At 33.4% G+C, this 25,175-nt stretch overlaps 3 protein-coding genes across 5 annotated transcripts; 1 reads left to right on the top strand and 2 right to left on the bottom strand.

Annotated features, from left to right (window-relative positions):
* Positions 1-2,445: 2,445 nt before the first annotated feature.
* Positions 2,446-11,035, bottom strand: LOC130955466 (uncharacterized). 2 transcript variants are annotated; one of them, XM_057882315.1, is made up of 9 exons: positions 10,790-11,035; positions 10,254-10,594; positions 9,710-9,791; positions 9,466-9,541; positions 8,728-8,808; positions 8,118-8,254; positions 4,745-4,997; positions 3,893-3,956; positions 2,446-3,314 (listed from the first exon to the last, which is right to left on the bottom strand). In XM_057882315.1, the coding sequence occupies exons 2-9, from the start codon at positions 10,570-10,572 to the stop codon at positions 2,683-2,685; spliced, it is 1,644 nt and encodes a 547-aa protein (XP_057738298.1). In that variant the 5' UTR covers positions 10,573-10,594; positions 10,790-11,035; the 3' UTR covers positions 2,446-2,682. The 2 variants fall into 2 exon arrangements, with proteins under 2 accessions (XP_057738298.1, XP_057738299.1); XM_057882316.1 differs by having other exon boundaries at positions 10,254-10,586; positions 10,790-11,033.
* A 2,558-nt stretch (positions 11,036-13,593) lies between these two features.
* On the bottom strand, positions 13,594-20,270 carry LOC130956249 (pescadillo homolog). 2 transcript variants are annotated; one of them, XM_057883297.1, is made up of 14 exons: positions 20,077-20,257; positions 19,273-19,378; positions 19,031-19,116; positions 18,658-18,906; positions 18,448-18,573; positions 18,176-18,260; positions 17,988-18,098; positions 17,588-17,681; positions 17,192-17,490; positions 16,280-16,387; positions 16,071-16,192; positions 14,684-14,906; positions 14,349-14,567; positions 13,594-13,977 (listed from the first exon to the last, which is right to left on the bottom strand). In XM_057883297.1, the coding sequence occupies exons 2-14, from the start codon at positions 19,303-19,305 to the stop codon at positions 13,894-13,896; spliced, it is 1,839 nt and encodes a 612-aa protein (XP_057739280.1). In that variant the 5' UTR covers positions 19,306-19,378; positions 20,077-20,257; the 3' UTR covers positions 13,594-13,893. The 2 variants fall into 2 exon arrangements, with proteins under 2 accessions (XP_057739280.1, XP_057739279.1); XM_057883296.1 differs by having other exon boundaries at positions 13,595-13,977; positions 19,273-19,327; positions 20,077-20,270.
* A 1,247-nt stretch (positions 20,271-21,517) lies between these two features.
* LOC130957732 (uncharacterized) lies at positions 21,518-22,683 on the top strand. The gene is made up of 3 exons (XM_057884575.1): positions 21,518-21,730; positions 21,865-22,392; positions 22,486-22,683. Exons 1-3 carry the CDS (start codon positions 21,518-21,520, stop codon positions 22,681-22,683), a joined length of 939 nt encoding a protein of 312 aa, XP_057740558.1.
* Positions 22,684-25,175: the final 2,492 nt, after the last annotated feature.

Here is a 25,175-nt window from a genome sequence, read left to right as displayed (position 1 = left end):
AATCCAAATCCAAATCCAATTCATAGCATTCTATTTGTATTCGATCTGAATTTTATAGATATAATCTAATTCGTAAGTTTATCAAATCGATCCGTGAGATCACATAAAGAATTTTAGAAATATATATGCATTTTTTTGTGTGTCTATATATCTGCATATTTGATTTATAAATTTAATTAAATAATAAAAATATTATAAACAGATAAAATATATTATTAAAAAAATTTAATGATATTTTGAAAATAAACAAATCTAAAAGAGTGAAAAAATTGATTCAAAAAATGTTAATTTTTTTTATTTTATTACCAGTAATATCCAGTATCCAATTATAACGTACTTAATGTTATGAAATATTGGGATGTGGAAATGAATATGTTTATCAAAAATATTTTATAAATACAAAAAATTAACCATCGAATATAAAGTGGCATAATCATACCTATACATATTATACATATAGCATTGTCGTATATTTATCTAATTCAATTAAAAAACACCTTTAAATAAATTTTTTAAAATTAAAAACTTTAGTATAACCTTATATATCAATAAATATTACATTTATCTTTATATTTTTTCTTATATGTATGTCTATTAGAATCATTTTAAATATCAAAAGCTACTTTTAAAAAGTGAATATCTTATCGGCTAAGATGTCATTGCATGTGCATATGATTTCATCAATTTTGTCAAAAATTGTCATAAAAAGTAAAATTGGAAAAACATCACAATTGAATTAATACTTAAAATAGCCCTAAAATATAACCACTAACTCAATTTAGTCTTTCAATTTTTAATTGATCTAAATTGTATCATAAAATTTTAAGGCGTAATTTAAGTTAATTTCTTTGTCTATTTTCGTCGCTAAATAGATGACGTGGCATGATTAAATGATATCGTTTTGCTATTTGCACTTAAACGACGTTGTTTTACTACTCCCTCATTCTTGTTTCTCCTCTCCAATGTCCGAACCTCTCACCACTCCTATTGTCACCACCCTCAACCATACATTCCAATGAGGTGGTGGGAGTTTCAGACATTGAAAAGCAAGAAGAAAAGAGTAAACTGATGTTGTTTAGACACAAACAGCAACATAATATCATTTAATCGTGTCACATCATCTCTCTGGTAATAAAAATAGACGAAAGTGCTAACATGAATCACACCTTAAAAATTTTAAAATATAATTTGGGTCAATTAAAAATTGAAGGACTAAATTGAGTCAGAAATCAAATTTCAGAAGTTATTTTGAATATTAACTCCATAACAATTGTTTCAACTCCTCCAAAACGAAAGGTCATGCTCGAAAGTCCAAACAATGGATCTTAATATTAATTTGGAAAAACAACCATTTGTACCCATGAATTTTACGAACGCTGACAAAAATACCTATTAAAAAAGAAAACTAATGTTGTATCCATCAAAGATGGATTCCGTACGACAAAAGTACTCAAATCCTAAATTTATATTGACTTTTTAATAAAATTACAAAATTACCCCCACCATTATCTTCAACCCTTCCTCTCTTCTTTTTCAAATCTCAAACACCTCTATTGCCTAAAAACCTTAATCTCAATACCTAAAAACCCCAAATTACCATTTTCTTAACCCTAATCTCAATACCCCTTTTAGCAAATTTCAATCTTCTCTTTATTCTTTTCATCAATTTTACCACCTCCTTCACCAACACCATCATCACCCCTACCGTCACCAACCGTCAGCCTCATCTTCCTCCTTCTCCACTGTCACAGCCATAAACAACAACAAGATTCTTTCCGACATGTCAACCAAAGACACAGACTCTGATTCTTTCCCTTTCACAGTTACAAGATGATTCATCTCAACACCATTCAATCCAGAACCATTTAGACAATCAGAATTCATTTCGGAATTATTATCCTTCCTCCCCTGATAGCGAAATCCACCAATCCTAGTGGCTTGGCGAATAACTCTACCAAGTGATTACTTACTCCTAGAGAACAAGCTTTTCTTTCCACCATTATTCTCCTTCAACAATGAATCGGGTAAAGAGTTATTACCATCACCTGAAGCACCTTTACCATCACTCTGTCCGTGTACCTTTGCATTATCTCCTCCAGCATCTGATGAAGATAAGAAAGAATAAAGAGAAGATTGAAATTTGCTAAAAGGGGTAATTTGGAGTTTTTAAGTATTGAGATTAAAGTTTTTATGCAATGGAGGTGTTGGAGATTTTAGAAAGAAGAGAAGAGAAGTTGAAGATAATGATGGGGTAATTTTGGAATTTTATTAAAAAGTCAATATAAATTTAAGAGTTAAATACTTATGTCGTACGGAATCCATCTTTAATGGATACAACATTAGTTTCCTTTTTTAATGAGTACTTTTGTCAGCGTTCGTAAAATTTATGAGTACAAATAGTTGTTTTTCTTATTAATTTATAATACCATTGCAACGATTATTACATTTTAAAAACTTAGACAATGATTTATATATATAAATGAGCCAACAGTAGATTATTTTACAATCCTTTCTGCAAGCAAACCAGAGTTACAAAATAGTTGAGGTCGGAAACCTAATAACAAAAGGAGTATGCATACAAAAAGCTACCAGAAACGGCTAAATATATGCCAACTTCCCTAGCACTTTGTACATTCCCTAACCTTGTATTTTTCTTTTGTTTTTTGGATACATAATTTAGTTTCATCTCCAACTACGAGAGTAACGATCATCTGAGTGCATTCGAGATGTTCGATCGTAATCTCTGTCGGGTAGGCTTCCAGAGGTTGAGCTTCCAAATCTACCAAAATCTCGGTCAAAGGACGAAGAAAGCCTCTCTGAACTTGAGTAATGAAGAGAATGAAAGGAAAAAGGCCTGGGGGGTTCTTCTTCATGCAAAGGACTTCTCCTACCGTCTGAATAGGACCTCGACATTGAAGGACTCCTTGCCAAAGAATCATGCCCACCATACCTAGGATGAAAACTATGCGTATAGGAACCGTATCCTGGGTCCCCAGGGGGACCATCATCCCGGAAATCCCCAGAAGATCTTTGCTCACGAAAGTATCCTCTGCTGCCATAGTCTGAGCTATGATTTGATCTGTGGTGTGTCCTTGAACTATTTGATGTATCTGAACCCGAGGGCGCAGGTCCGGCCGCCCACAATTTATCATCAGCATTTTTTGGAATAGGAGCATTTATTCCTGGGAATTCAATGGTCATCTTTCGTTTTGGTTTTGAATAATCAACTTCCACAATTTCTCCATCCTCTTGCTCTGCAATCTCCCTATCAGTGTAGATTGTAATACCAGAAGGTTCATCCTCATCATCCACATCTAAATTCCATACCATGTTATTGGAATAATTAATTAATTTGATATACAAAATAAGAAAAAGGAAAAAGATAGAATACAGTACATGGAGCAAACTTTGCCAAATAAAAGACTAAAAGAGACTTGCAAATAAGAGATAACAGCATGTGCAGCATTAAATTGTCTAAAAAAATACTATCATATATAAAAATTTAAAACATTAATAAGTATCGAATCCAATACAATATATTATACACCACTTAGTAGTCTCGTGTCATGCAGACAGTAACTTACATCTAAAAATGAAATGCACTTGTGAAATCCTCACACATGACTTCACACCACTATTATATGAAAAGCGCATTTTTCTAAATAAATAAATAAAATTCTGTATTAAGAGGTATGTGAGCAAAATGCAAATATTTCATGCTGTCTTGATCTTGAAGTTGCCAAAAGAGTTCATCCCTTGGGTTGTTATATGAACAATTTCACTTGTTTTTAATTGGGTTTATATCAGAGGTTCAACAAAGTGATCGTGAAAATAATTTTACAACTTTGGTCCTATAAAAAAGGGTAATTAAGGTCAAAGAAATGTACTTTACCAAGATATCCAGGTGGGTACCCTAATTCCCGCATTCTGTTAAGCCAAGGGGGTGGATCAAGTTCCTGCACAAGAAAACATTGTATAATTTTATGAAAATATAAAATAAAAATTATGATGTCTTATTACTCTCCATTGTATAGTTATGCAACCTATCAGTACAATCATTTTGCCAATACTTACACTAAAAAATACAGTACAAACAAGTAGTTGAACAAGCAAAATATTATAAGCTACTTCACATGGCATACCATAAATAAATCTATTCCTTGGGGGATTGTGTTACTAGTAGAAACAAGTCACATTTTGTTGGTTAAAGAAAAAGGAGAAACTCATGATACCCCAAAGTTCAGTTCATCGTTAAAGGTACACTCTATCTATATTGTTAAGGACCAAATAAATATAAATTTTTTGGGAAACTTAAGCAATATATCTGAAATGGCATCTAAACTAAAGTGCACAAGTGTCATTTAGTTATTCATACAGGGTCAAGACACTCAACTTTTGAGTCACTAACTATCTAATTAACATTTTTCTTTCATCTCCTCTTTTCACCTTTCCATACTTCCGAGGGACTAGAGGAATGTAACCATCCCAAGTCATGTGTTTCACTATACTGTCAACAGAAGCGCAATATAAATTCCTTGAATAGATTCTGTCAAAGTTTGTATGGATTCCTTGAATCCTTTTTTGCATACCCGAAGGATACGACCGTTTTGTTTTTCCCAATTTGGAATATATCCTGTCCTCCCCTAGTTAAAATTTCCCTAATTTCTCTTGATATAACTTCTTCTTTTTGGGGTGGTGGGGGGAATTGAAGATTTCATTGACTAAAATGAGCAAAAACTCTTACCCCCAAGCCCAAGAGTTGACGTGTTACATCATCAAGAGCACCTGGCCTCAAACCAGCATACTTTCCAGTTGGAGAATCCTGATAATATCGAGTTGGATTTCGAGAACTCGCATTCTGGTTTCGACGGGTCTTGTGCTGCTTGCGAGCAATATTGACAGCAGCACTGTCACGAGGCCTTGTACAATCTCTCAAGGAATGGCTGTAGGAACCACAGTTGAAACACCGGGCAGCATCATCCACAATCTCCAAACCACTACAATATGAAAAAGGAAGTTAAGTACAGCAGCTTCTAATGGAAATTTATCAAGTACAATCAAATAACTGGATGCTTCATCAGGAATTAATGACAAACATGTAAGTTCAAAATGCTGAAAAAATATAGAACATATCAGATGTGAAAGCAATGTAATTGGCCTAAGAAACCTCTATGCATTATGAAGAATCCAGAGATGCTCCCATAACCCCACAATGGTTGATCTTAACCCAATAAAATGTTTCTCCCCTTTTTCCTAACATTGGTGTGAAAAAGAGAAAAAACCTGGAACTGCTTTGATTTCTCTATTTAAATGATCATCCACAACTGTGAGCCCAACCAGAAGGAAAAGCAGCTCCTTCACATCATTAGGCACAAGGCACAGCACTACAAAAATACAAGATGCCAGAATTGTGGAAGCAACAGGAAAAATATATAAGCAACTGATATATTCTTTTTCTTAACCATTGTGATAATGTAAGCGAAATTCAACTGAGACTGACAATATCCATATCCTTGATTACATTGTCGTAACAGTCAGTCAAAATATTTCCCCATATGCTGCTCCCAATAAAAATTGAACAAAAACACCCGAATCTCAGTGAACTTCAGTTTGTAAATGAACTTTCCAAGTAAAATAATTAGGAGCATCCCCTGGTTCAAGCTGGTTGTCTATGCCCCAATATCCCAGGATAACACAGTAAAATAAATGGTGTGTTCAAAGCATCAAGCAGCAGCACTTGTACAGGTTTGAGAGCCACACATGGTAAAACCCCTCCCTTAAACACCGATATCAGCAAATCTTTCCAAAACCTCAAGCAAAAGAATCCTACAAGGTACATACATTATCCACCAAATGTCTACCCAAAATCTTGCCACCTTAATACGAACTCTAATGTTAAGGCAAATCATTGCAGAGAAACAGAAGCAGTACAGAAAATATGGGCTATTCTGCAAGGTATTTACCATAGACAGCTTAACTGATAAATCCTACCACCAAAACAATATGCCATAGTCAGCTAGAATCATCTGCCATACCATATAATGTGTGATAAAAATTACTGTAACTGGCCAAGTAAGGCTTTGCTTGAATGTCAGCATGGTCCTTGAGCCTAAACTTCCGGTTCTTTCCTAAACACATGTACTCCCTTAGCCTTCTAGCCACGAACACAGTGTGAATACTTCAGAGATCAATAAGGGTGTTTCAAATCACTAAAAATTTTGTAAGCTTTATTTGTACCTTTGATGACATAAATTTGTCTATTCCAAAAGTCTTTACCTGCCTCAATGATGGGTCATGAAGCTAAAAATGGAAGGATGGAAGCTTACAATTTCCCATGATAGTAAGGACATGAATGAGCAACAAGATATTCTCTTAAATCATGTAGACCGAAAAATACTCACTACTAGATAACTAATTCCGGCATATAACCTAACATCAGAGAACTTTATGGTATTCATTACAAATGGAAGTTGTATTGCGGCATTCATTGCAAATGAAAGGAATGTCAGAGGATATAAATAAATCAATATTGTAACTTTGCATTAAACACCACTTAAACTTCACAATAGTGGGCAGTGAATGTCTCAACCATTGCCAAAGAAGTGGTGAATGCTTGTTGGGATCTCCTACAGTGTGACACAGTTATGAACAAGATTTTTTAAGCCTCAACTATGGGATACAGTAACCATGAATCTAAGCTGAAAATTGTCCTGCGAAAATTTGCAAAACTTTATTATAGATCCTAGACAGAAGTGTCTTTGCTGAAACACTAAAACCAATTGTTCTCATTCATCTTAAACACAAAACAAATGTACTCTATTAAGGGGGAGTGGTGTCAGATGGAGTTTGGGTTAGAGTTTGGTAGGGGAGGCAGAAGATGGGAGTGTGTGTGTGTGTGTGTGTGAGAGAGAGAGAGAGAGAGAGAGAGAGAGAGAGAGAGAGAGAGAGATGGGTAAGGGCATTTCATATGAGACGATTGTAAAGTAGGGGAAGTTGGTTTATATTGGACAGCTAGAGAAGAGCCAAGTGTAGTTCAGACAAATCTCGAGAGGTAAGCGTAATTTACCCTGAAATTATATAATACATTACCACTCAACTGTTCTTAAATCAGCATATCCCAATAAAGATTTCAAAGCGGGTATGACCAACAGAAAGTCTTGTCCCAATTAATTTTCAAATTACAACACCTTTGGTAAAAATATTGTTTCCAGGTGCCAATATTTTCCAATAATTTGATCAAATACAGAGCATTTTTCCCACATCTCAGTCTTAGATGCTGCTGTAATACCAATTATTGTTGCCGAGCGCCAGTTTCTACCACTTAAAGGAATATGTCCAGCTTTAAATAGAAGATACTGGGAATACAGTTGCTAACTTGAAAATATGGACAAAATGATCTTTAAAGAGAAGTATTGAAACTCCTCATTGCAGAGTAAGTGACACGATAAAACAAAAAAGATAGTGTCAAATACACTGTACAGAAGAGTTCTACCAATTGCTAGTCTGCTCAATGCGAGCCCCCATAGAACCAAGAAGGCAAATTTTATAAAACTAAAAAGATACTTCTAAAAGGAAACAGACTTTCTTTCTCAGATCATTCTCTAAACCATTAAGGGAATCTAAAATAGGGGAAACCTAACACACTTAAAAGTATGAAGGTAATAAAATTAGAAATTTAAAATAAGAATAAAATTTTCAAGGCAGCATTTTAGTTATGATTCTTTTCTAGAACCACAAAAGACGAAACTCTGGCCAGTAGCCACAGTGATCAATTGTTGAGCCATCAAGCCAAGGCTTTATGAGCAGTGCAACATCACAATTAAATAAGAATCAATTTTTTGCAAGCCAACTGTTTAATTATGATTCTTTTCTAGAAGAAAGAAGAAACACTGTAGCCACAATGATCAATTATTGCACTAGCAAGCAATTGTTTGATATGCACTGCACAGTTGCACATGTCATAATAAATATGGTATTAATAAAAAGAAGATACTTCCACTAGTCATATTTCATATTATTTATATTTCAAACATCACACAAGCACATGAACCACCAAGAACTAGAAAATTAGATGCATCCAGTTTTCATCTAAAATAATAGTAAGTGACAGCATATACCCATCCAAGTTACTTGAACCATCAGCTGAAGTCAATCCCAAAGCATATCCACGATCATATAGAGGTACAGAATTATCATCTACAGGTACAAAATCTTTATTCTTATCATTTCTTGTCTGTTTATCCATCCAGAATGACTGCAATATAAAGAAATTGGATAAAAAAACTGGCATAAAAAAATATAATATTTTCCAGTTTTCTAAGGTGAATACTGTTAACAAGTGCATATACTAGCCAATATGATAACATGCTAATTATCCTAATAATTTATGGTGTAACCGTAACTAGAGATGGGTTTCCACAATCCACATTGATATAATAAATAGTAATATAGTGCATTAAAATTAGTAACTAATAACAAAAATGGACTAACAAATTAAAAGCAATAGAAAAATAAAAATGGACAAGGCAGTTATAACAAGATGCAATGAATGCACACTGCAATGGCTACTGTAACTTATCACTGCGACTATGCGAAACACAACTAAAACATCTATTCCGGGATAAATCAGATTACCACCATGAGAGTGACTGGACTAGTTTCCTAGCAGTGGAATTGAAAGCATACAGGCCCACAGTTAAGGAGGTTGTCATAAAAATACTAACTCACCACAGCCGAGGTCTTTTCAAGGCCAACGTTCAGAGCAGGAAAAAATGTCTCCTCGCCAGATTCCAACACATCGCTAGGATCCTGGAGAGACAAACATAGCTAACTAATTCATATCATCGTTTGGGAAGCTAAAAAAGCAAAATAGAATTAGCAATAGTATTAAAAGAATTGGCATCATTTGTTTGCCAACACATCAATGATCTAATCTGAGGATCCTTCCAATTCAAGTTCTCAAGATCACTCGAATTGTCTACAGGTCAGTTCCTACAAGACTTCTGTCAATCATAGACAAATTATGATTTTTTTTTTTCTCATGAATCATCACAGAAGACAACTTTTGAAAATAATAAAACTTTGTACCTCATTCATCCCACAAAATAAATACCTATCATATCACCACATTTTAGTATGGAGGTTTCATCTGAAGACCAAGAAACTTAGAACTCATCATATTTATAAGTATATATATATATATATATATATATATATATATATATATATATATATATTTGCATATGTTTACCAATCACTGACACTACATGGACTGTAGCTCCACAATTATAAATATAAAAACTACAATTCTCATTCCAACCCCATGCTAATAAAGATATTCACATTTTTGTCTGTTTACATGTTTTATTTTGATCATATTTTATTCTCTAATTACTCATTTAATCACTTTAAACTTTAAAGAAAAATAAGCTTTCAACAAAAGAATTTTAAAACAGCAGGCCTTACATTGGATGAAGAAACATGTTTAGCATGCCACTCTGACCACTGCTGTAGTAGCTCTTCAAGCTTCTGTCTACTAGCTCTGGAAAGGGTCAACACATAAAAAGTTAATCACCGAAACCTATCATTCAATTAAACTTAAAGGCAAGATCAGATATTTTACAATTAAAAAGATATAAAACTTGGTTTTTCAATTTTTTTCCCTTTCCATTTTCGTATAAAGATCATATCCTGTTGTAATATCGCATACCTTGTTAGGGAATTATATACGAAATGAACTGATGGTTGATGTTCATCAACAGCAATCCGGGCTCGTTTAGCACCTAAAATAGCTATTACACATATTACGGAACTACAAGTCCTTTGAAAATAATAAGAAGCAAACCATCATCACCTAATTGATACTACATACTCTTGGTCTGATATGAAAAATCACATACATTGTTACAGAAAGGATTTACTGCAATTACAGCATACAGAACTTAAGAAGCACAAGAGAGACTAATTAATTTTCATTCAAGGAAATCAACTTTCTTCAACAAAGAATTATATATGCAACATTTTGGATGACCCCTGATAAATGTGTTTGGTTGTTTTATTCTAGAAGCAATGAGAGAGAAGGGAAGGGGTTTCAACAGTAGCTGTGAGCTTATTTTCCTTCTTTAAAGCCCTTTCCTTCCCTTCCCTCCTCCCCCTTCGAAAATAAAACCCAGACACAAGCAGAAACTTCAATTGCCTCTCCAAGCTACAAATCACTAGCACATAGGAGAAAAGACAAACACACACAAGGATACATCTTCCATCCAACACACAGTTTCTGGTGGGACTCCCTTCGCCCTTCAAAGAAGACGAGAGGCTGCCATTCTCGCCATTTGCTCCTTTAACTTCCTCGGAGATCACGACAGTTTTGGTTACTTCAAAACCCACTTGCAAGGTAGGGGCACCGCACATGGTGGCGGCAGGGTCGGCAGGATCCTCAGCTTGGCATGGCGGCTTCTCATCTTCCAAAGAGCCACTTACACAGTTTCTAGCTCTGCTCTTTTCATCTTCGGAACCCGAATCCATCTCCATATCCATCTCCATTTCCTCGTTCAACTGTTCATGACTATCCATATCCAACGAAACCCCTTTTCTCCTAATTGCAGAGGATAAATAATAAATTTAAATTTTCATAAGAGAATTACACTGAAAATGTGAATATATGCACCCGCAAACATGTACATATTGCTAGCATTGCGTGTTGGGTTAAGAGTTCAAAATGAGAGAGGGAAGTGAGTGAAGTGCGAGTGTTAAAACATGAACAGAGAGAGAATTGGGGAAGAAACGTTACCGATTAAGAGAAAGGTAAGAAGAGACAAGAAGCTGAGTTGCGGTAAACGACGGCGTATTGGCGTGGCGAGGTGGAGGAGCGAAGGACGCGAATGGGGAAGAAGCTGAGCAAGGGAGGTAAAATTGGAGGAACCCTAGAGCTGGGAAGTTAAAGCGTCCCTCAACTGAAATTTGATGGTGGATCCAAAATCCAAACGCTGCCCTATGAACAGACGCTGCGTTTTGGTCTATAACTAGTTGCCACTTGCCCCGGAAGATCCATGTGACTGCTAGTATATTATACAGTACTTATTTGAACGACATTAAATTAATAAAAAAAAAATTTTAATGAATTTTTATTTTAATATGTTTGATAAATTTTTAATAATAAATATTAAGATATTAAAAAAATAAATAAAATATTTTTTAAAAAAATTAAAATTTACATCTTTTTTAAAGATTTTTTTAAAAAATTATTTTTACATAATAAATTAATAAAAAAATATTTTTATTTTATTTTACTTAAATATATTAATATTAAAATTTTTTTTATATAAGATATCTAAATATAAAATTACTTTTATTTTTGTGAGAGATTTTTTAAAAAAATATCATTTAAAAAAGATCTTTTTTAAAGAATGACGTCCAAACAAACCCTAAAAACTTGTTTGGGTGAATTTCTAAAAAAATATCTTTTTTTAGTTATTTTTTTTAAAAATATCTTATAGAAAAATAAAAGTAATTTTATGTTTAGGTATCTTATGTAAAAAGATCTTTTTATCTATCAATTATGTTTGGGTATAACAATATAAAAGTATTTTTTATTTATTTATTATATAAAAAAATTAAAAAAAAAGATCTTTTAAAAAAAGATATAAATTATAATTTTTCTAAAAAAAAATTTATTTTTTTAATACTTTTATTTTTACTACTAAAAATTTACTAAACACGCTAAAAAATAAAAAAAATCTTTTTTCAAAATAAACACTAAATTAATTATTAGACCAATCTAATTTAATTGTATATTATACAACTATATTAAGCATGTTTTGATAACCAAACCGGCCCCATGGAAAATGTCCGAATAGATCATGGGTTTAAAGCTCAACTACGAATTACTTTAACTTTTAAAGGTGGAGAATAATAGTATCAGGAGATGGAAATGGGAATAACAGTTCTTCCAAGTTCCAACAGGGGTCATGGCCTCTCCCAAATTTTTTATTAAAAAATTAATAATACATTTTTGAAAAATAAAAAATAGTTTAACCGGTTTAAATATTTTATTTTTATTACACAATAATTTATAGTTTTAGACATTAAAAACATGTTGGATTGTGATTTGTTGGCTTTCATAACACATCAAAATTAAAAAATAAAATCAAATTAAATAAAAAAGTTATCTAACAAAAAGCATAAACATAAAAAAAAAATCGTCTAACAATCAAATCAAATAAAAAAGTTATTTAACAAAAAAGATAAGAATAAAAAAAGATCATTTAACAAAATAAAAGATAAAAATCATCATTATAAAAAATACTCTACTTTGCTAGTAGCTTCTATATTCTCAGCTCTTTATTTAACAAGCAATACTTCTTCTACCTTTGAGTTCAAATATAAAAAATTAGATATTTTTATTTAATTAATTTAATATTATTTTATATTTTACTGTTTATTTGATTTAATTTTTTATATGATAAAAAATATTTAGAATATTCAATAAGTATTGATATTATTTTATTTATATAAATTGATAAAAAAATTCAATAAATATTATAAATTTTAATATTTATTCTTCTAATTCTTTTTACATATTTTACAGGATATATATTCAAATTTTTATATAAATTAATAATAAAAAATTAAAAAATTGATGCATTTTTAAGAAGAAGACTAATATTTAAAAAGGAGAGTACTATTATAAATTATTTTCTATTTTTTATCTACAGAATTATTTATTTATTATTTTATAAGTAACAAACTTAAAGAATAATTATATTTATAAATTTTATTTTAATACAAATATTATTATCAAATTTTTATGTAAATTTTGGCCCCTCCAAAATTTTGTTTCAAACTCCACCACTACGTGTTCAGAAGTCACAGGGTATTCCTATCCTATTCTGATATTCTCTAAAATCACCAAAATTCATGAAACGTTAATATGGGTTAATAGCCAATTAAAATAAGTCTTTTGTCAAATTCATCACCAAATAATTTTATCAATCAAATTAGAATCAATTTAAATAAATAACTTAATTAAACTTTTTTAAAATAAACTTAAAACATAAAAAAACAAAATTATTTTATATTTGATTTTTTAGTTATAAAAATATTTATTTTAAAAAAATGATTAAAAAAATTATTATAGGAGAAGTCACTTTTTCTCAATTTTTTCATAAATACTTTAAATAACTTCTTAAAAAATTATACTAAACATTAATTCTTTAATTTTTTATAAGGTAAAAATAAAAAAAATTATTTACCACCTATCCAAATTAACCCTTAATTCCTCAAAAATTTAAAATTAATCGCATCTGTTCTTCTGTCAAGGGATAACAGGTCTGGTAACGAAACATTAGGTGACAAGATATGTTTATGATTTCGGATCAAATTAGTCCATGTTTAAGCATTTCTATTTTTGTTTCAGGTATGTCCATTCCTTGTTGTTGGAGGCGTATCAATATTTGCGCTTTTAAAGGTTAGGAACTTCTCAGAATAATATAGTAGCGGTAAGTAATTGGTTTTCGTTTTCGTTCAGTTGCAAATCTTCGCATTTTCAAGTAATAAATTTAACAAAAGTTATGTCAATAGTTTGAAAACATTAGGGGGGCAAGATGAAATAAAAGTTTTAGACAATTTTAATTTTTGGCACAACCGCTAGGAACCAAAAAATAATGCATAGCAACAAAAACGCAAAGCGGGGAAGGGGGAAAATTAGATAGGGCTCCAATACCTAGAAAACTAATATTTAAACAAATCAGAAAATGCAGTTACCTTACTGACTACAAAAAGAGCAGTACTAAAATTATCGTCAAGTTCCTATAACAAACAAAGCATTCATTTAAATTAGCAAATACATTGCATAATGAAGTCAAAATTGTATCCTGCACCAGAATGCAGATCCCTTCAGCTCTTTTTATGAGCTTCGTCTATTTTCTTTTTCCGTTGCTTAATGAGATCATTTTTAGCCTGCTTCCGTTCATTAGATATCTGAATGACATTAAAATAAAAATAGAGTTAGAGGAATAACGTTAGAATTTAAAGTAAACCTGCAACTTTGCAACCATAAGTTCAGGCACATAATTAATTGATTGGGGAAAAAAGAAATAATACACAAGCAATACCATTGCCATGAATTAAGACACTACTTGTTTCCTTGAATTATTTTGACAGTACCAGGTCATACCATATTATCTTAACACTATATTGCAGATTAAATTCTTACCACTTTCTATATAGGTTTTGTAGTTATGGGATACATACGCTAGTGTGTCTGACACAAGATAGTACCAAAACTTATGCAGTGCTAGAAGAAAAGCCTAAGCAACTCGGTATACAAAACAAGGGATAGAAAGCTTTACCTTCATGGCTTCCAATAGCTTCCGCTTTTTACGAGACATCATAAGTGTACCCATGTCATCAGCATCATCCTTCTGCTGAGCATTGTCAGTGGATTCTTCTCCAGTTTGTATCTCTCCAGTTGACGTTTGTTTATCAACATTGGAATCCATTTTACCATACGTAACACCTTGAAGTTCTTTCTTCAAATCATTATGGTATTGCTGCTCTAGCATCATCATCTGCAATGCAACCATTGGAATTGAAATACTTTAGTACCCGAATAAATCTAAAAATATCGACTTCAGGGATCCACTCATTGTATCGTAACTGTACACCGATCCAAGAATATGCATACCTTTTGCTTTCTTTGAGCTGCTTGGTTGGCCTCTGCCCGATCCATAATACCTTCAACCAGAATATTTTGAGGGTCTTCCAGATCTTCTTTTCCAACACCTGGGAGTGGAAGGACTTCTTTTCTGGCGGCAGCTTGCAATTGTTTAATGGTCTTCGCATAGTCAGGAATATATGCTCCTTCTTCCTCGTAATCAATAAAAGGCGACAAGTGTGGAGGAGGTATCCTATTGACCAAAATGAAAAATTATTGTTAAGATGGAAGTACACATACATTGACATTACAGGGTAAAGTAAAAACTAACGCAAATGTACCCAAAAATTCATGCCACTGAAAAAACTAACCCTGAAAGATATGACAAATAAGCCATTTAAAGAGTTTAAAATGTGCCAAAAATAGCTAGATTAGCTATATATTCTCAACAAGAGCTTTAGAATATTGAATTTTGATATGACTTTTTGCAATTATGATTAGAAAAATAAGACCCTCCATCATTAAAATCTAGAGAGTTTATGCCAAGTGAATTTCTTTTTTTGCGATCTTTTTTGTAAATGACCAAAAAGTTCCCTAGAAAATTGAAGAAAAAGGTATTGAGATCAAATTTTGCTCCGTATTCTCACATGCACAATGTAAATAGTTATCCAAATGTTGAATATATAGATCAAATGCCCAAGCCCTTAATCAAATACAAAAGCCATTTGACACTTGCCAAAACATTTTTCTTTGTTATATTCGTCACATTTTTAAACCTGTCAAACCTTTTTGTAGTTCATACCTTCCAAGTGTCATTTTGGTAGTTTACATGGATTAGATACCAGAGCAGTTCCTTCATGTTAATAGTGTACATGGGTCAGGGCCAGGTTTAGCTAGACCCGGACCTGACCCTAACCAGAAAGGACCAAATTAGACTGGGTCAACTCGACATTTAATTATATATAACATTAATAAAATTTAACAGAACATTTAACCAGAATAAATTATTTTATAGAAAATATAATATTATATGATATAAAAAATATTTAGGTGTAACATTAGCCTTTGGGTTGGATTGGGTTTACCCAAAGCATGACCCAAACCCAACCCAAAAATGGCACCAGGTAAAAACAAGAAACCTGAGCCTAAAAACATGCTACAGGTCAGGATTGGATTGGATCTTGAACACCACTATATGTTAATGACTCGGTAAGGACAATAAAGAAGTTGAATTGGTGTTCTATATAACACAATAAAGAAATGTAAAATGCAAACAAAAAATGCTTACACAAACTAAACAAGCCCATGTAAAAAAGTACATGTACATCTAGACAATATAGAAGATAGATGTTGCAAATAAATAGCTAAAACACAGCACATCCGAGACAACTCAGTAAAATCAAAACTATGAAATTACCTTCCAACCATATAATCCACTGTTGGCAAAATAATCCGCGCATTTACAGAGTCAAATACCCACTGTGGTTGAACATATTCTCTTGAGAGGAACTTATGTCCTTGTGAATCCCTGTCAACAATCTTAAAATTGAAACCAATAGCTACGTGAGTTGACATCATAAGGTATAATAAGTCACCTAATCCTAGAAGATAGTAAGAAAAACAAACCTGATGTGTGATGCTCTGGTCAGATTCCTGAAAAGGTGCTCCCTCTCCTTCCCAGGAAACTATACCACCAAAAGCAGGAATGACAAAAAGCAATGATTCCCTTGGTACCTAAAAGATTAAGCCAAATTAAACATGATTAGTATTAAAATTTTGGAACACCTTAATAATGGTTGCAAAATTAATTTCAGAAGGGGATACAACCTCAAGAAAAACTTCAAAGATAGTTTGGTATGATGGATTGTATTATATAAAATGGCATCCATTATTGATTAACAATTTCAACAGTAGTCATGTTGTAACACTGAAGCATACAAAATCATGTCATAAAGTCACAACACATGTTCACATTTTCCAAAAAATTGAAAAAGAATAGGTTAACCATGCTAGGATTATATAAAAAAAATCTCATTTTTCCAATTCAAAATATGGTGATTATCTTTAGGCAATCTTTTCTTATGCTACAAACAAATACAAGGTTGTCCTGTTCCAAGGTTTGGCATGGCATGAGTTTCAAAAAGGTCTTACAATGGTAATTGCAGATAACCTGCCAACAGAAGTCCACCAGCAAAGCATTAAAGAATCTATGTAATAACCCAAGACAAGATTATTTCATAAATTCTTACAATCTTTACAGGTTGAACCAACCCTCCAACAAATCTAATGCTATCTAATAGAATCTAGCAGAAATTTGAAAACAAGTTCCTTACAAAACCTGACACATTCAAACAATACATAACTAGATAATATGGAAAATGAATTGTTGGTATACTCTATAAGTTCTTATTTGAATTATTCAATATTTTAATTATCAACATCCTCACTGAAACCTTTTTTCTATATAATTGTTAGATAACACAAAACATAACTTAGCAAATACTATGTATCCGGAATCTCTTGGAAACAGTAACTCACTTCTCTGCTCAAGAAGAATTTCAGATCTTTAAAGAGATTTTTACATTCTCTTGTATCTTGATCCTCTTCTTCCTCAGAAGCAGCTTCTTCAACAAGTTGCATTAGTGCACCAGGTTCATTTGTAGGAAGTTGATGCTGAAGTTGAGCAAGTCTTAGTTCAGATTTTTCATGTTCAATATCATCCCTTTTTGGCTTGGCATCACCTTGCTCAGACTCAGCTACCTGGGATGCTTCAGAATTGACTACAGAGGGTACAGCATTGACATTGGCATTGGCATATCTTGACAAAGCATAAAGATCTGCATAATTTGAAAAGAAAATTATACATACCATTATTCATAAAATACCTGCAGCAATTGAAGTTTAGAGTTTCACATAAGTTAGAGAAAACACTACCTGCTGCCAAAGCTTCCAACCGAGGATCTAGTATAGGGGGATACTTCAAATTTATGGAATGATAGAGCCGGAAATTCACAAAACCAAGAAGAGGCTACAGCAAAATTCATCATGGCAGATTATAAATTAATGAACTCAACATCACAACCAAACCAAAATAGAGATGTATTCCATCACCAATGGATTACAATATGCACAACCGATACAATAGACAGACACACCACAGGTGTAGGCAACTAACTTTGGCATTACATGATCCTTACACAATACTAATAACTATTTCAATGAAATATTCACAACATTAGAATATACAGAAATATAATCCTATTAATTCAGGTAACAAGGTTATCAATAGTTTAATATTATGAAGAACAAATATAAACATTAATATGAAACTAACCTCATACAATTGCAGAAAATTTAGCATGGTGATAACGTCAACATCATCAGACACAACCTGTTGTAGTGAATGAGGAGTCAACCACGTTATCTTCTGACCCTCAACCTCTGCCTGCAAAAACCTCTTACATAAGGCAAATGATGCTCACCGGATTAATTAATGAACATTATATTTACCGCAATTGGTACCTGATAGTATATGCCTTTGACAGATACAAATGCTTTTCTCAGTTTGTGAGTGCGAGATATGAATGCTTGCCATTCGTGTGCCAATCTAACATATGTAAGCCACAAGAATAAGAGAAATCAATAAAAATATCACAGCCCTATAATATTGTACCTTTTTTGGGGCAAGGAAATGTATGGAAAAAAAATACTTAGGAAATGAAAGAATTAGACACAAAGGCCTAAAAAATATTTCTCATAAACTAACTCAAATTTCTCAAATTCAGATTATATACCTTCTACATTTATGGACACATTCTATATCAATTTTTTTGCTCTCAGCAGCAGGTAATGCTGCAAAAAGATGCACCATTGAAAGACAGTCATCTAGTTCCCCAAGTGCATCCACAAATCTTGGGTACCTATAATTCATAGGAAAATCTAATAAACTGGAAATTCATCACCAGCTACAGGATAGAATATCCAGACCACCAAAACAAACAAACCTCTGACGAATAATCCTATCTATCTTGGGTTTAGGTGTCTTCTCCCGCAGCCTTTTTGCACGTTCAAGGTTCTTTTTTGCCTCTGCTTTCTTTATTTTCCTCTCATGTACTCTTATCTCTCTATGTATTTCAAGCAAAGGTTCGTGATGAAGAAAGGCAACATCCTTCACATGGTAATAAGTCTGATGTGTTCCTTTGAACTTCTTCTTTGGCTCTCTAGGAGTTACACCCTTCAAAATGCATAGTTTCCTAATATTCACAAAATTCAATGTAAGAATAGGTGTACAGTTCTGTACAGTACATAAGGATACAGTTGAACCTTAGATAATTCCTACAAGGGCACCTTAGACTGATTCATATATGTGGAAGATACCTGAAAAGGGGTAGATTGATCTGCAGTTGTTTGAGTGCTTGTGACCTAGTAACAAACTTGGCTGCATTTCCCTCCTTTTTCTTCCCCTGCCACAAGAAATAAAAAAGTCAAAATCTATTTCCTCTTCTTTCAGTATAGACATTAATTACTGTGCACAGGGAAATACCAATACGAACAACAACACACACACCACCGGATTAAAACACCGAGGTAGAATTAAACAAAGTGTATGAAGTACTTACTGGAGGTCTGTAGTGCTTCACGGCCTTCACCATAGTTGGCAATTAGCAAGAGAAACTGCAAAGAACGAAGAACAAATTAATTCACCTTTGTCAACGGAGTTTGGATCTGTAAAATGAAAACTTCATCACTTTATTAGTCTTCTCAGTTCTAAAGACCCCCCACCAAACTCTTAACATCCACAAACTCTAATAATATAACACCTACTTTGCCTAATTAATTCTTTGACAAGCTAAAGACAGGAGCAAAGAATGATTTCCTATTTCCAATATATTGCTCATACCATCAAGCTAGAACAGTAATCCAAAGTGCTATAACAAATAAACATACTTCACAAAACAAATTAAATTAGAGAATGTAACAGGTCTACCTGAGCCTTATACGTTAATTACATTCCTTAATTACAATCTTCACCACAAGCATTTAAATTTTCATTAACATCAGTCTTCATACTATAATCTCAAGACATCTAAGTAAGACTTCCCATCAAGTTCGGGAGCAAAACTGCCCTTAATGTTACAAAACTTTCAGGAAATTTCAGTTGAACTTTCATCATTTTCAGTGTTAAAATTATATCCAAACTTTGCAAGTAAAAACATTAAAAAAAAAAGCATCAGCAACAACAATGGCAGTTTAAAAAAACAGCAGCAGCAAAACTAGCGGTACTAAGTAAGAAACAGCAGCAACAATAACAATGTAATAAATTAGGGTTCAAAATATAATCCACAGTAACAACAAGTGTTAAACTTTAAATAGCAGCAACAAAAACAATGCAATAGCCAGTAAACAACGGCAGAGACCAGTACCAGGAGGAGAGATCGACGACCGAAGACGGCAAAGCTCGAGGAAGAGTTCCAGTGAGATCACTGGAGCAGATTGAAGAGGAGAAGACCAGCAACGCCGCTCGCGGGAGAGGGCGGCAGAGTGGCGACCGAGAGGGTGTGAGGAGAAAGAGGAGAAGTGAATAATATGGCAGCGTTAGGGTTAGGGAATTCTAGTGTGTTAATATATATTTTTTAAATTTTTCATTAAAAATATTTTATATATATATAAAAACTATACAGTATACACTCACTAGTCACTAGTTCCCTACTCGCTACGCTTATCGTTAAAATTATTTTTTGCTATAAATAAATAATAAAATTGAAACGTTGCCAGATTTTTACTTTGAAAGTTGAATTTTATCTATTTAGTTGAAATGTTCCCAGAAATTTGTGTGTTTGTATTTGTGTTACCTTTTGATAATTTATGTAGTGCTTGGAAAAGGATTTATGTCTTCTTAATGACTAAAATTTTAAAGTGGTCTCTGAGATTGGACGAGTTACCCATAGTTATCCCTAACTTTTAAAATTATCTAAAAATATCCATCACATTAAGCTCCGGGACCTATAGTTGCCCTACAATCCTTTCCGGCGCACAGTCAGCAAACGGAAGGATGAGCTGGCACCTCCTTTGCCATGCTGGAGCCAACTGAAACGACGTAGTATGAATTTAGCGCCTAATGAAGTAGTAAACGACGTCGTTCATACAGGAGGAGCCCTTGAAAACGGTTTGCCTTCAGCATATTTGTTTGAACACTATCACACCTTGTCTCCTCTCCTTCACGCTCAGTTTTCATCTTCCCATTCTCTCATCAATGGCAGCGAGTTAGGTTCGTCTTCCCCATCTCCTCCACAGGTCGTTTGAAGAGTTTGGTGTTCCTTTGGAGGCAATTGGTTTCTCTGTCTTCTTCGTCGTTGAAGGTATGTGTTGGTTGAAATAATTTTCGAATTTATTTCATCAATCGATAAATGATCAAGGTGTATGATTCCGTTGTTACTGTGTTGGGTTGTTCTAGGATTTTATGGTTGCATTACCTTAAAGGATTATATTGAATAATTTTTGTTAGGGCAAAGGGTTTGGTGTGTGTATGCTCTGTTTTTTGGCAATGAAACAGAGATTTATTTAATATTGGATTAATGCATGGTGGTGATTCAATGATATTGATTTGTTGGTGCAGATAGATGTGTTATTGGATATCATGTTTCATCATGGAGGAAACTTTGAGAAAGATGATGAAGGAAATTTGAGGTATACCACGTAACTTGCCTAGGTGATCTAGATGAGGATACCTTGGACGTTTTCTTTATAAGGAATTATTACAAGGAGTTAGGCTATGACAAGATCCTTTAGTGTTGGTGGCTAGTCCCCGAGAGGAAGTTAGAAACTGGATTAAGGAATCTAAAGAGTGACGACGAGCTTAGGGAGATGTGTTTCCTTGCTCAGAAGAATAATGGTCTGGTGGATGTGTATTTCAAACATGGGGTGTCATCTCCATATTATTTAGAAGATCAGCAGAAAAAGACGGGCATGGACAATACAGGAGTGGTTCTTGCAGAAGAAGAAGGTGCTGTGCCTAATGACAAAAAGAGGAACCTCAGCACTGAATCCCCCCAAAACAAGCCAATACCTGTCAACACAGTTGACATTCCGAACCCTCCGATTCATCCAACTCTCCTATTAATCCAACACCTCCAACTATGCCAGAATCTCTCACGAATCCAAACTCTCCAAGTCAGGAGATACCTCTTGCCAATCCAAATGATCAATCTCAGGCAAAGCCTCCTACTAATCAAAAGCCAAAACCTTCTACTAATCCACAGCCGAAGCCTCGCACTAATCAAAAGGCAAAACCCCCCACTAATCCACAACTGAAGCCTCCCACTAATCAAAAGCCAAAACCTCCCACTAATCCACAGCCGAAGCCTCCTACCAATCAAAATCCAAAACCTCCTACTAATTCAAGGCCTTGTACGAGGAGTGTTGCTAAGGGTAAGGCAGTGTTGCAAGCACGACAAGAGGGAGGTGATGCACTATCCTCTGATTCATATGATAGTGACGAAGATAGTTTGTATAAGCCAAGGGCCGAAGAAAGTTCTTCTGATGATGATGGTTATTATGATAATGATGTTTGTAAGGCTAAGACTGTTAAAAAAGACATCAGATTTAAACATGATCGGAATGCTGCTGATGACGCCAATGTTGGTAAAGATGCTCCAACTGACTCTATAAACACTAATGTCCAACCAGTTGAAGTTGAGCTTTCTCAATCAATTTACTCTGAATCAGAGGAGTCTCAGCAGGTAATCAATTTATCTTTCGCCTAATGACAACTAGTAAACCGTTTAGTCTTATGTAATTATAAGGCATCCTCTCATATACTACAATTCTTGTAGGCTGCTGAAGTATGTACTATCACTAACTCAAGACCGGATAAGCTGCCACCAAAGAGAAAATCATCTATTTCACCAACTTCTGCCAATGCGCCAATTAATCCCATGCAAGGTGCTAGCTCAGGAACAGCTACAAGACTTGGCAGTATCCTAAAGTTCATTCCCACTCCAGGATTCAAGGCACCTAGGAAGAAAGAGTGAAGACTTTTCTATAACATGCTTCTTGTATTGGGAGTTATTTTGTATAAGACAATGTGAAAGTAATTTGGTTTAGCATGTTGTTCGGTTAGGTTCACTTTATGTTTCATGAGTATTTTGTTACCAGACATATGGTTATATTTATTTTGTTAGCAGCACCTTGCTTATGGCTTTGTAAGGCAGTCAAAACTTATGACTCATGACTTTGTTGATTTAAAATGATGAATATATTTTGCTATTGCTATATTTTGCTATTGCTAAACATCCAGATTACATTTAGTGGTATAAAAAGTAGTTAATATCTCCAACAGGTTGACTAACACAGTTAGATGTTCAGCAACTTTTTTTCATTCATGCAAATATTACACATATGAACTCAATCACATCATCACTCAACATTGAGAACAAAGTTTCCAAAATACCACTACTAACTACAACAGCATTACAGAAACAACCAGAAACAATAATTTGATCATAAACTTTTGACTCCTAACATCCGATTCTGATTTTTCCAGCTTCCAATCTTCTGTCATCTTCTGTTCATCATTATAGTTAACACTTTCTGATTTTGCAGGCACAGCTTCTTGCCCAACATCTGCCCAAACAAACAAACCACACCATCTATTACCATTTGTCTGCAATCAACGAATGTTTCAATAACCAAATTAGAAGTTGGGAAACGAATGAAAAACTAGGAAAAATCAACAATTACAACTAACATTATAATTTGGACACCCAAAAAAAGGCTTATTTGGGTTGGAATTTGTCCCACACCACCGGAGCACAGGTCAGCAGCCGCAACCACACCATTCTGGTACACGCGTAGGCCTGCTACGATTTTGGGTCGTCGCCCTATATCCATTGCTTGTTGACCGTATCGAGCTCCTACTAGCTTGCCCTTCACCTCCAAACATTGCTTCAGAGCTTCAGTAGAATCTCCGTTACATGACAATGGTGGACCAGAACTATGGGACGAAGGAGAGGGGAAGAAGAGATACTAATTATAATAATGATTCTTAGCTTTTAGAGTTTTAATGGCATCAGGACCACATTGGGTACAAAATTACAATTTGCCACATCAGCTAGCTGTTGCTGGCTCCAGCATGGCAAGGGAGGTGCCAGCTCATCCCTCCGTTTGCTGACTGTGCGCCGGAAAGGGTTGCAGGGCAACTATGGGTCCCGGAGCTTAATGTGAGGGACATTTTTAGGTAATTTTGAAAATCAGGGACAACTATGGGTAACTCGCCCAATCTCAGGAACCACTTTGGGGTTTTAGCCCTTCTTAATTGTTATTTATAATTATTTAATAGAATAAATGATCAAATTAATTTCTAAAAGATTACTTATTTTTTAAATTAATATTCAAAAGATTTAATTAAATTCATCATTTAAAAATTTTAAGTTAGAGTTTTTTGGTCACTCCTGTTAGTTAACGTCTTAATGACATCAAAATTTATTAATGTGGCACGTTAAGTGACACCACAACACATAGTTAATAGTTCTAATTTACGATTAACATGATAAGTTTATGAAATTAGATCAAATTAAAACCTAATTAAAAGAATATCGTGTTAATAGTCAATTAAGACTCTTATGTGTGTATTATAGTATCACTTAACGTGTTACATTAACAAATTTTGACGCCGTTAACAAAAAAAAGAAGATAAAAAGACTAATACAATTTATTTAAAATCTTAAAAGATGAATTTAATTAAAAAAATCTTTTAAAAATTAATTTAGAGAACAAATAATCTTTATAACAAATTTAACTATTTAGCTATTTGCCAATTATATGAGTTACTAGAATTGATCGACTCAAAACAAATTTAATACCGACAAACATCCCATAAAAAAAATGAACAGAAATAAAAATGTCTATATTTGATAATATTTGTTTATAAGAATGTTTTACAATATTTTTAGAGGTAAATAAGGAGAATGAAATTTAAAAAAAATTTAGTTACAAAATGAGTAGGATGTTAGCATATAAATGACTTATTTTTAAATATATTATCACACATAGTATTTGTATTAAGAAAATATGACCAGTTTTTAACAAACAAAAGCACTAAAAAATAGACAATATATTCTTTTCTATATTTTTATTTTTTTAATGTGATGGATGTAAAGAGAGCGAAAAGATTATTTTTAGGTGAAGTATACGCCACTCGAGTTAATATTCAAAATAGTCTCTAAAATTTGACCTCCAATTCAATTTAACCCTCAAATTTTCAATTGACTCAAATTATATTCTAAAATTTTAACGTGTGCCTCAAGTTGACCCTTCCGTCTATTTCCATCCCCTTTCAGTGATGAAGGAATAGGGAATTGAGTTTTTGAAGAACGACGTCGTTTTCGCCACGTCAGCTTTCTGGTGACGAAAATGGACAGAAGGGCCAACTTGAGACACACGTTAAAATTTCAGAATACAATTTAGGTCAATTGAAAATTCCATGATTAAAGTGAATCGGTGGTCAAATTTCAGGGCCATTTTA

Source organism: Arachis stenosperma, chromosome 10 (assembly GCF_014773155.1).
Source record: "Arachis stenosperma cultivar V10309 chromosome 10, arast.V10309.gnm1.PFL2, whole genome shotgun sequence".
Taxonomy (NCBI): Eukaryota; Viridiplantae; Streptophyta; class Magnoliopsida; order Fabales; family Fabaceae; genus Arachis; species Arachis stenosperma.
This window is presented reverse-complemented; position numbering and strand designations above follow the sequence as displayed.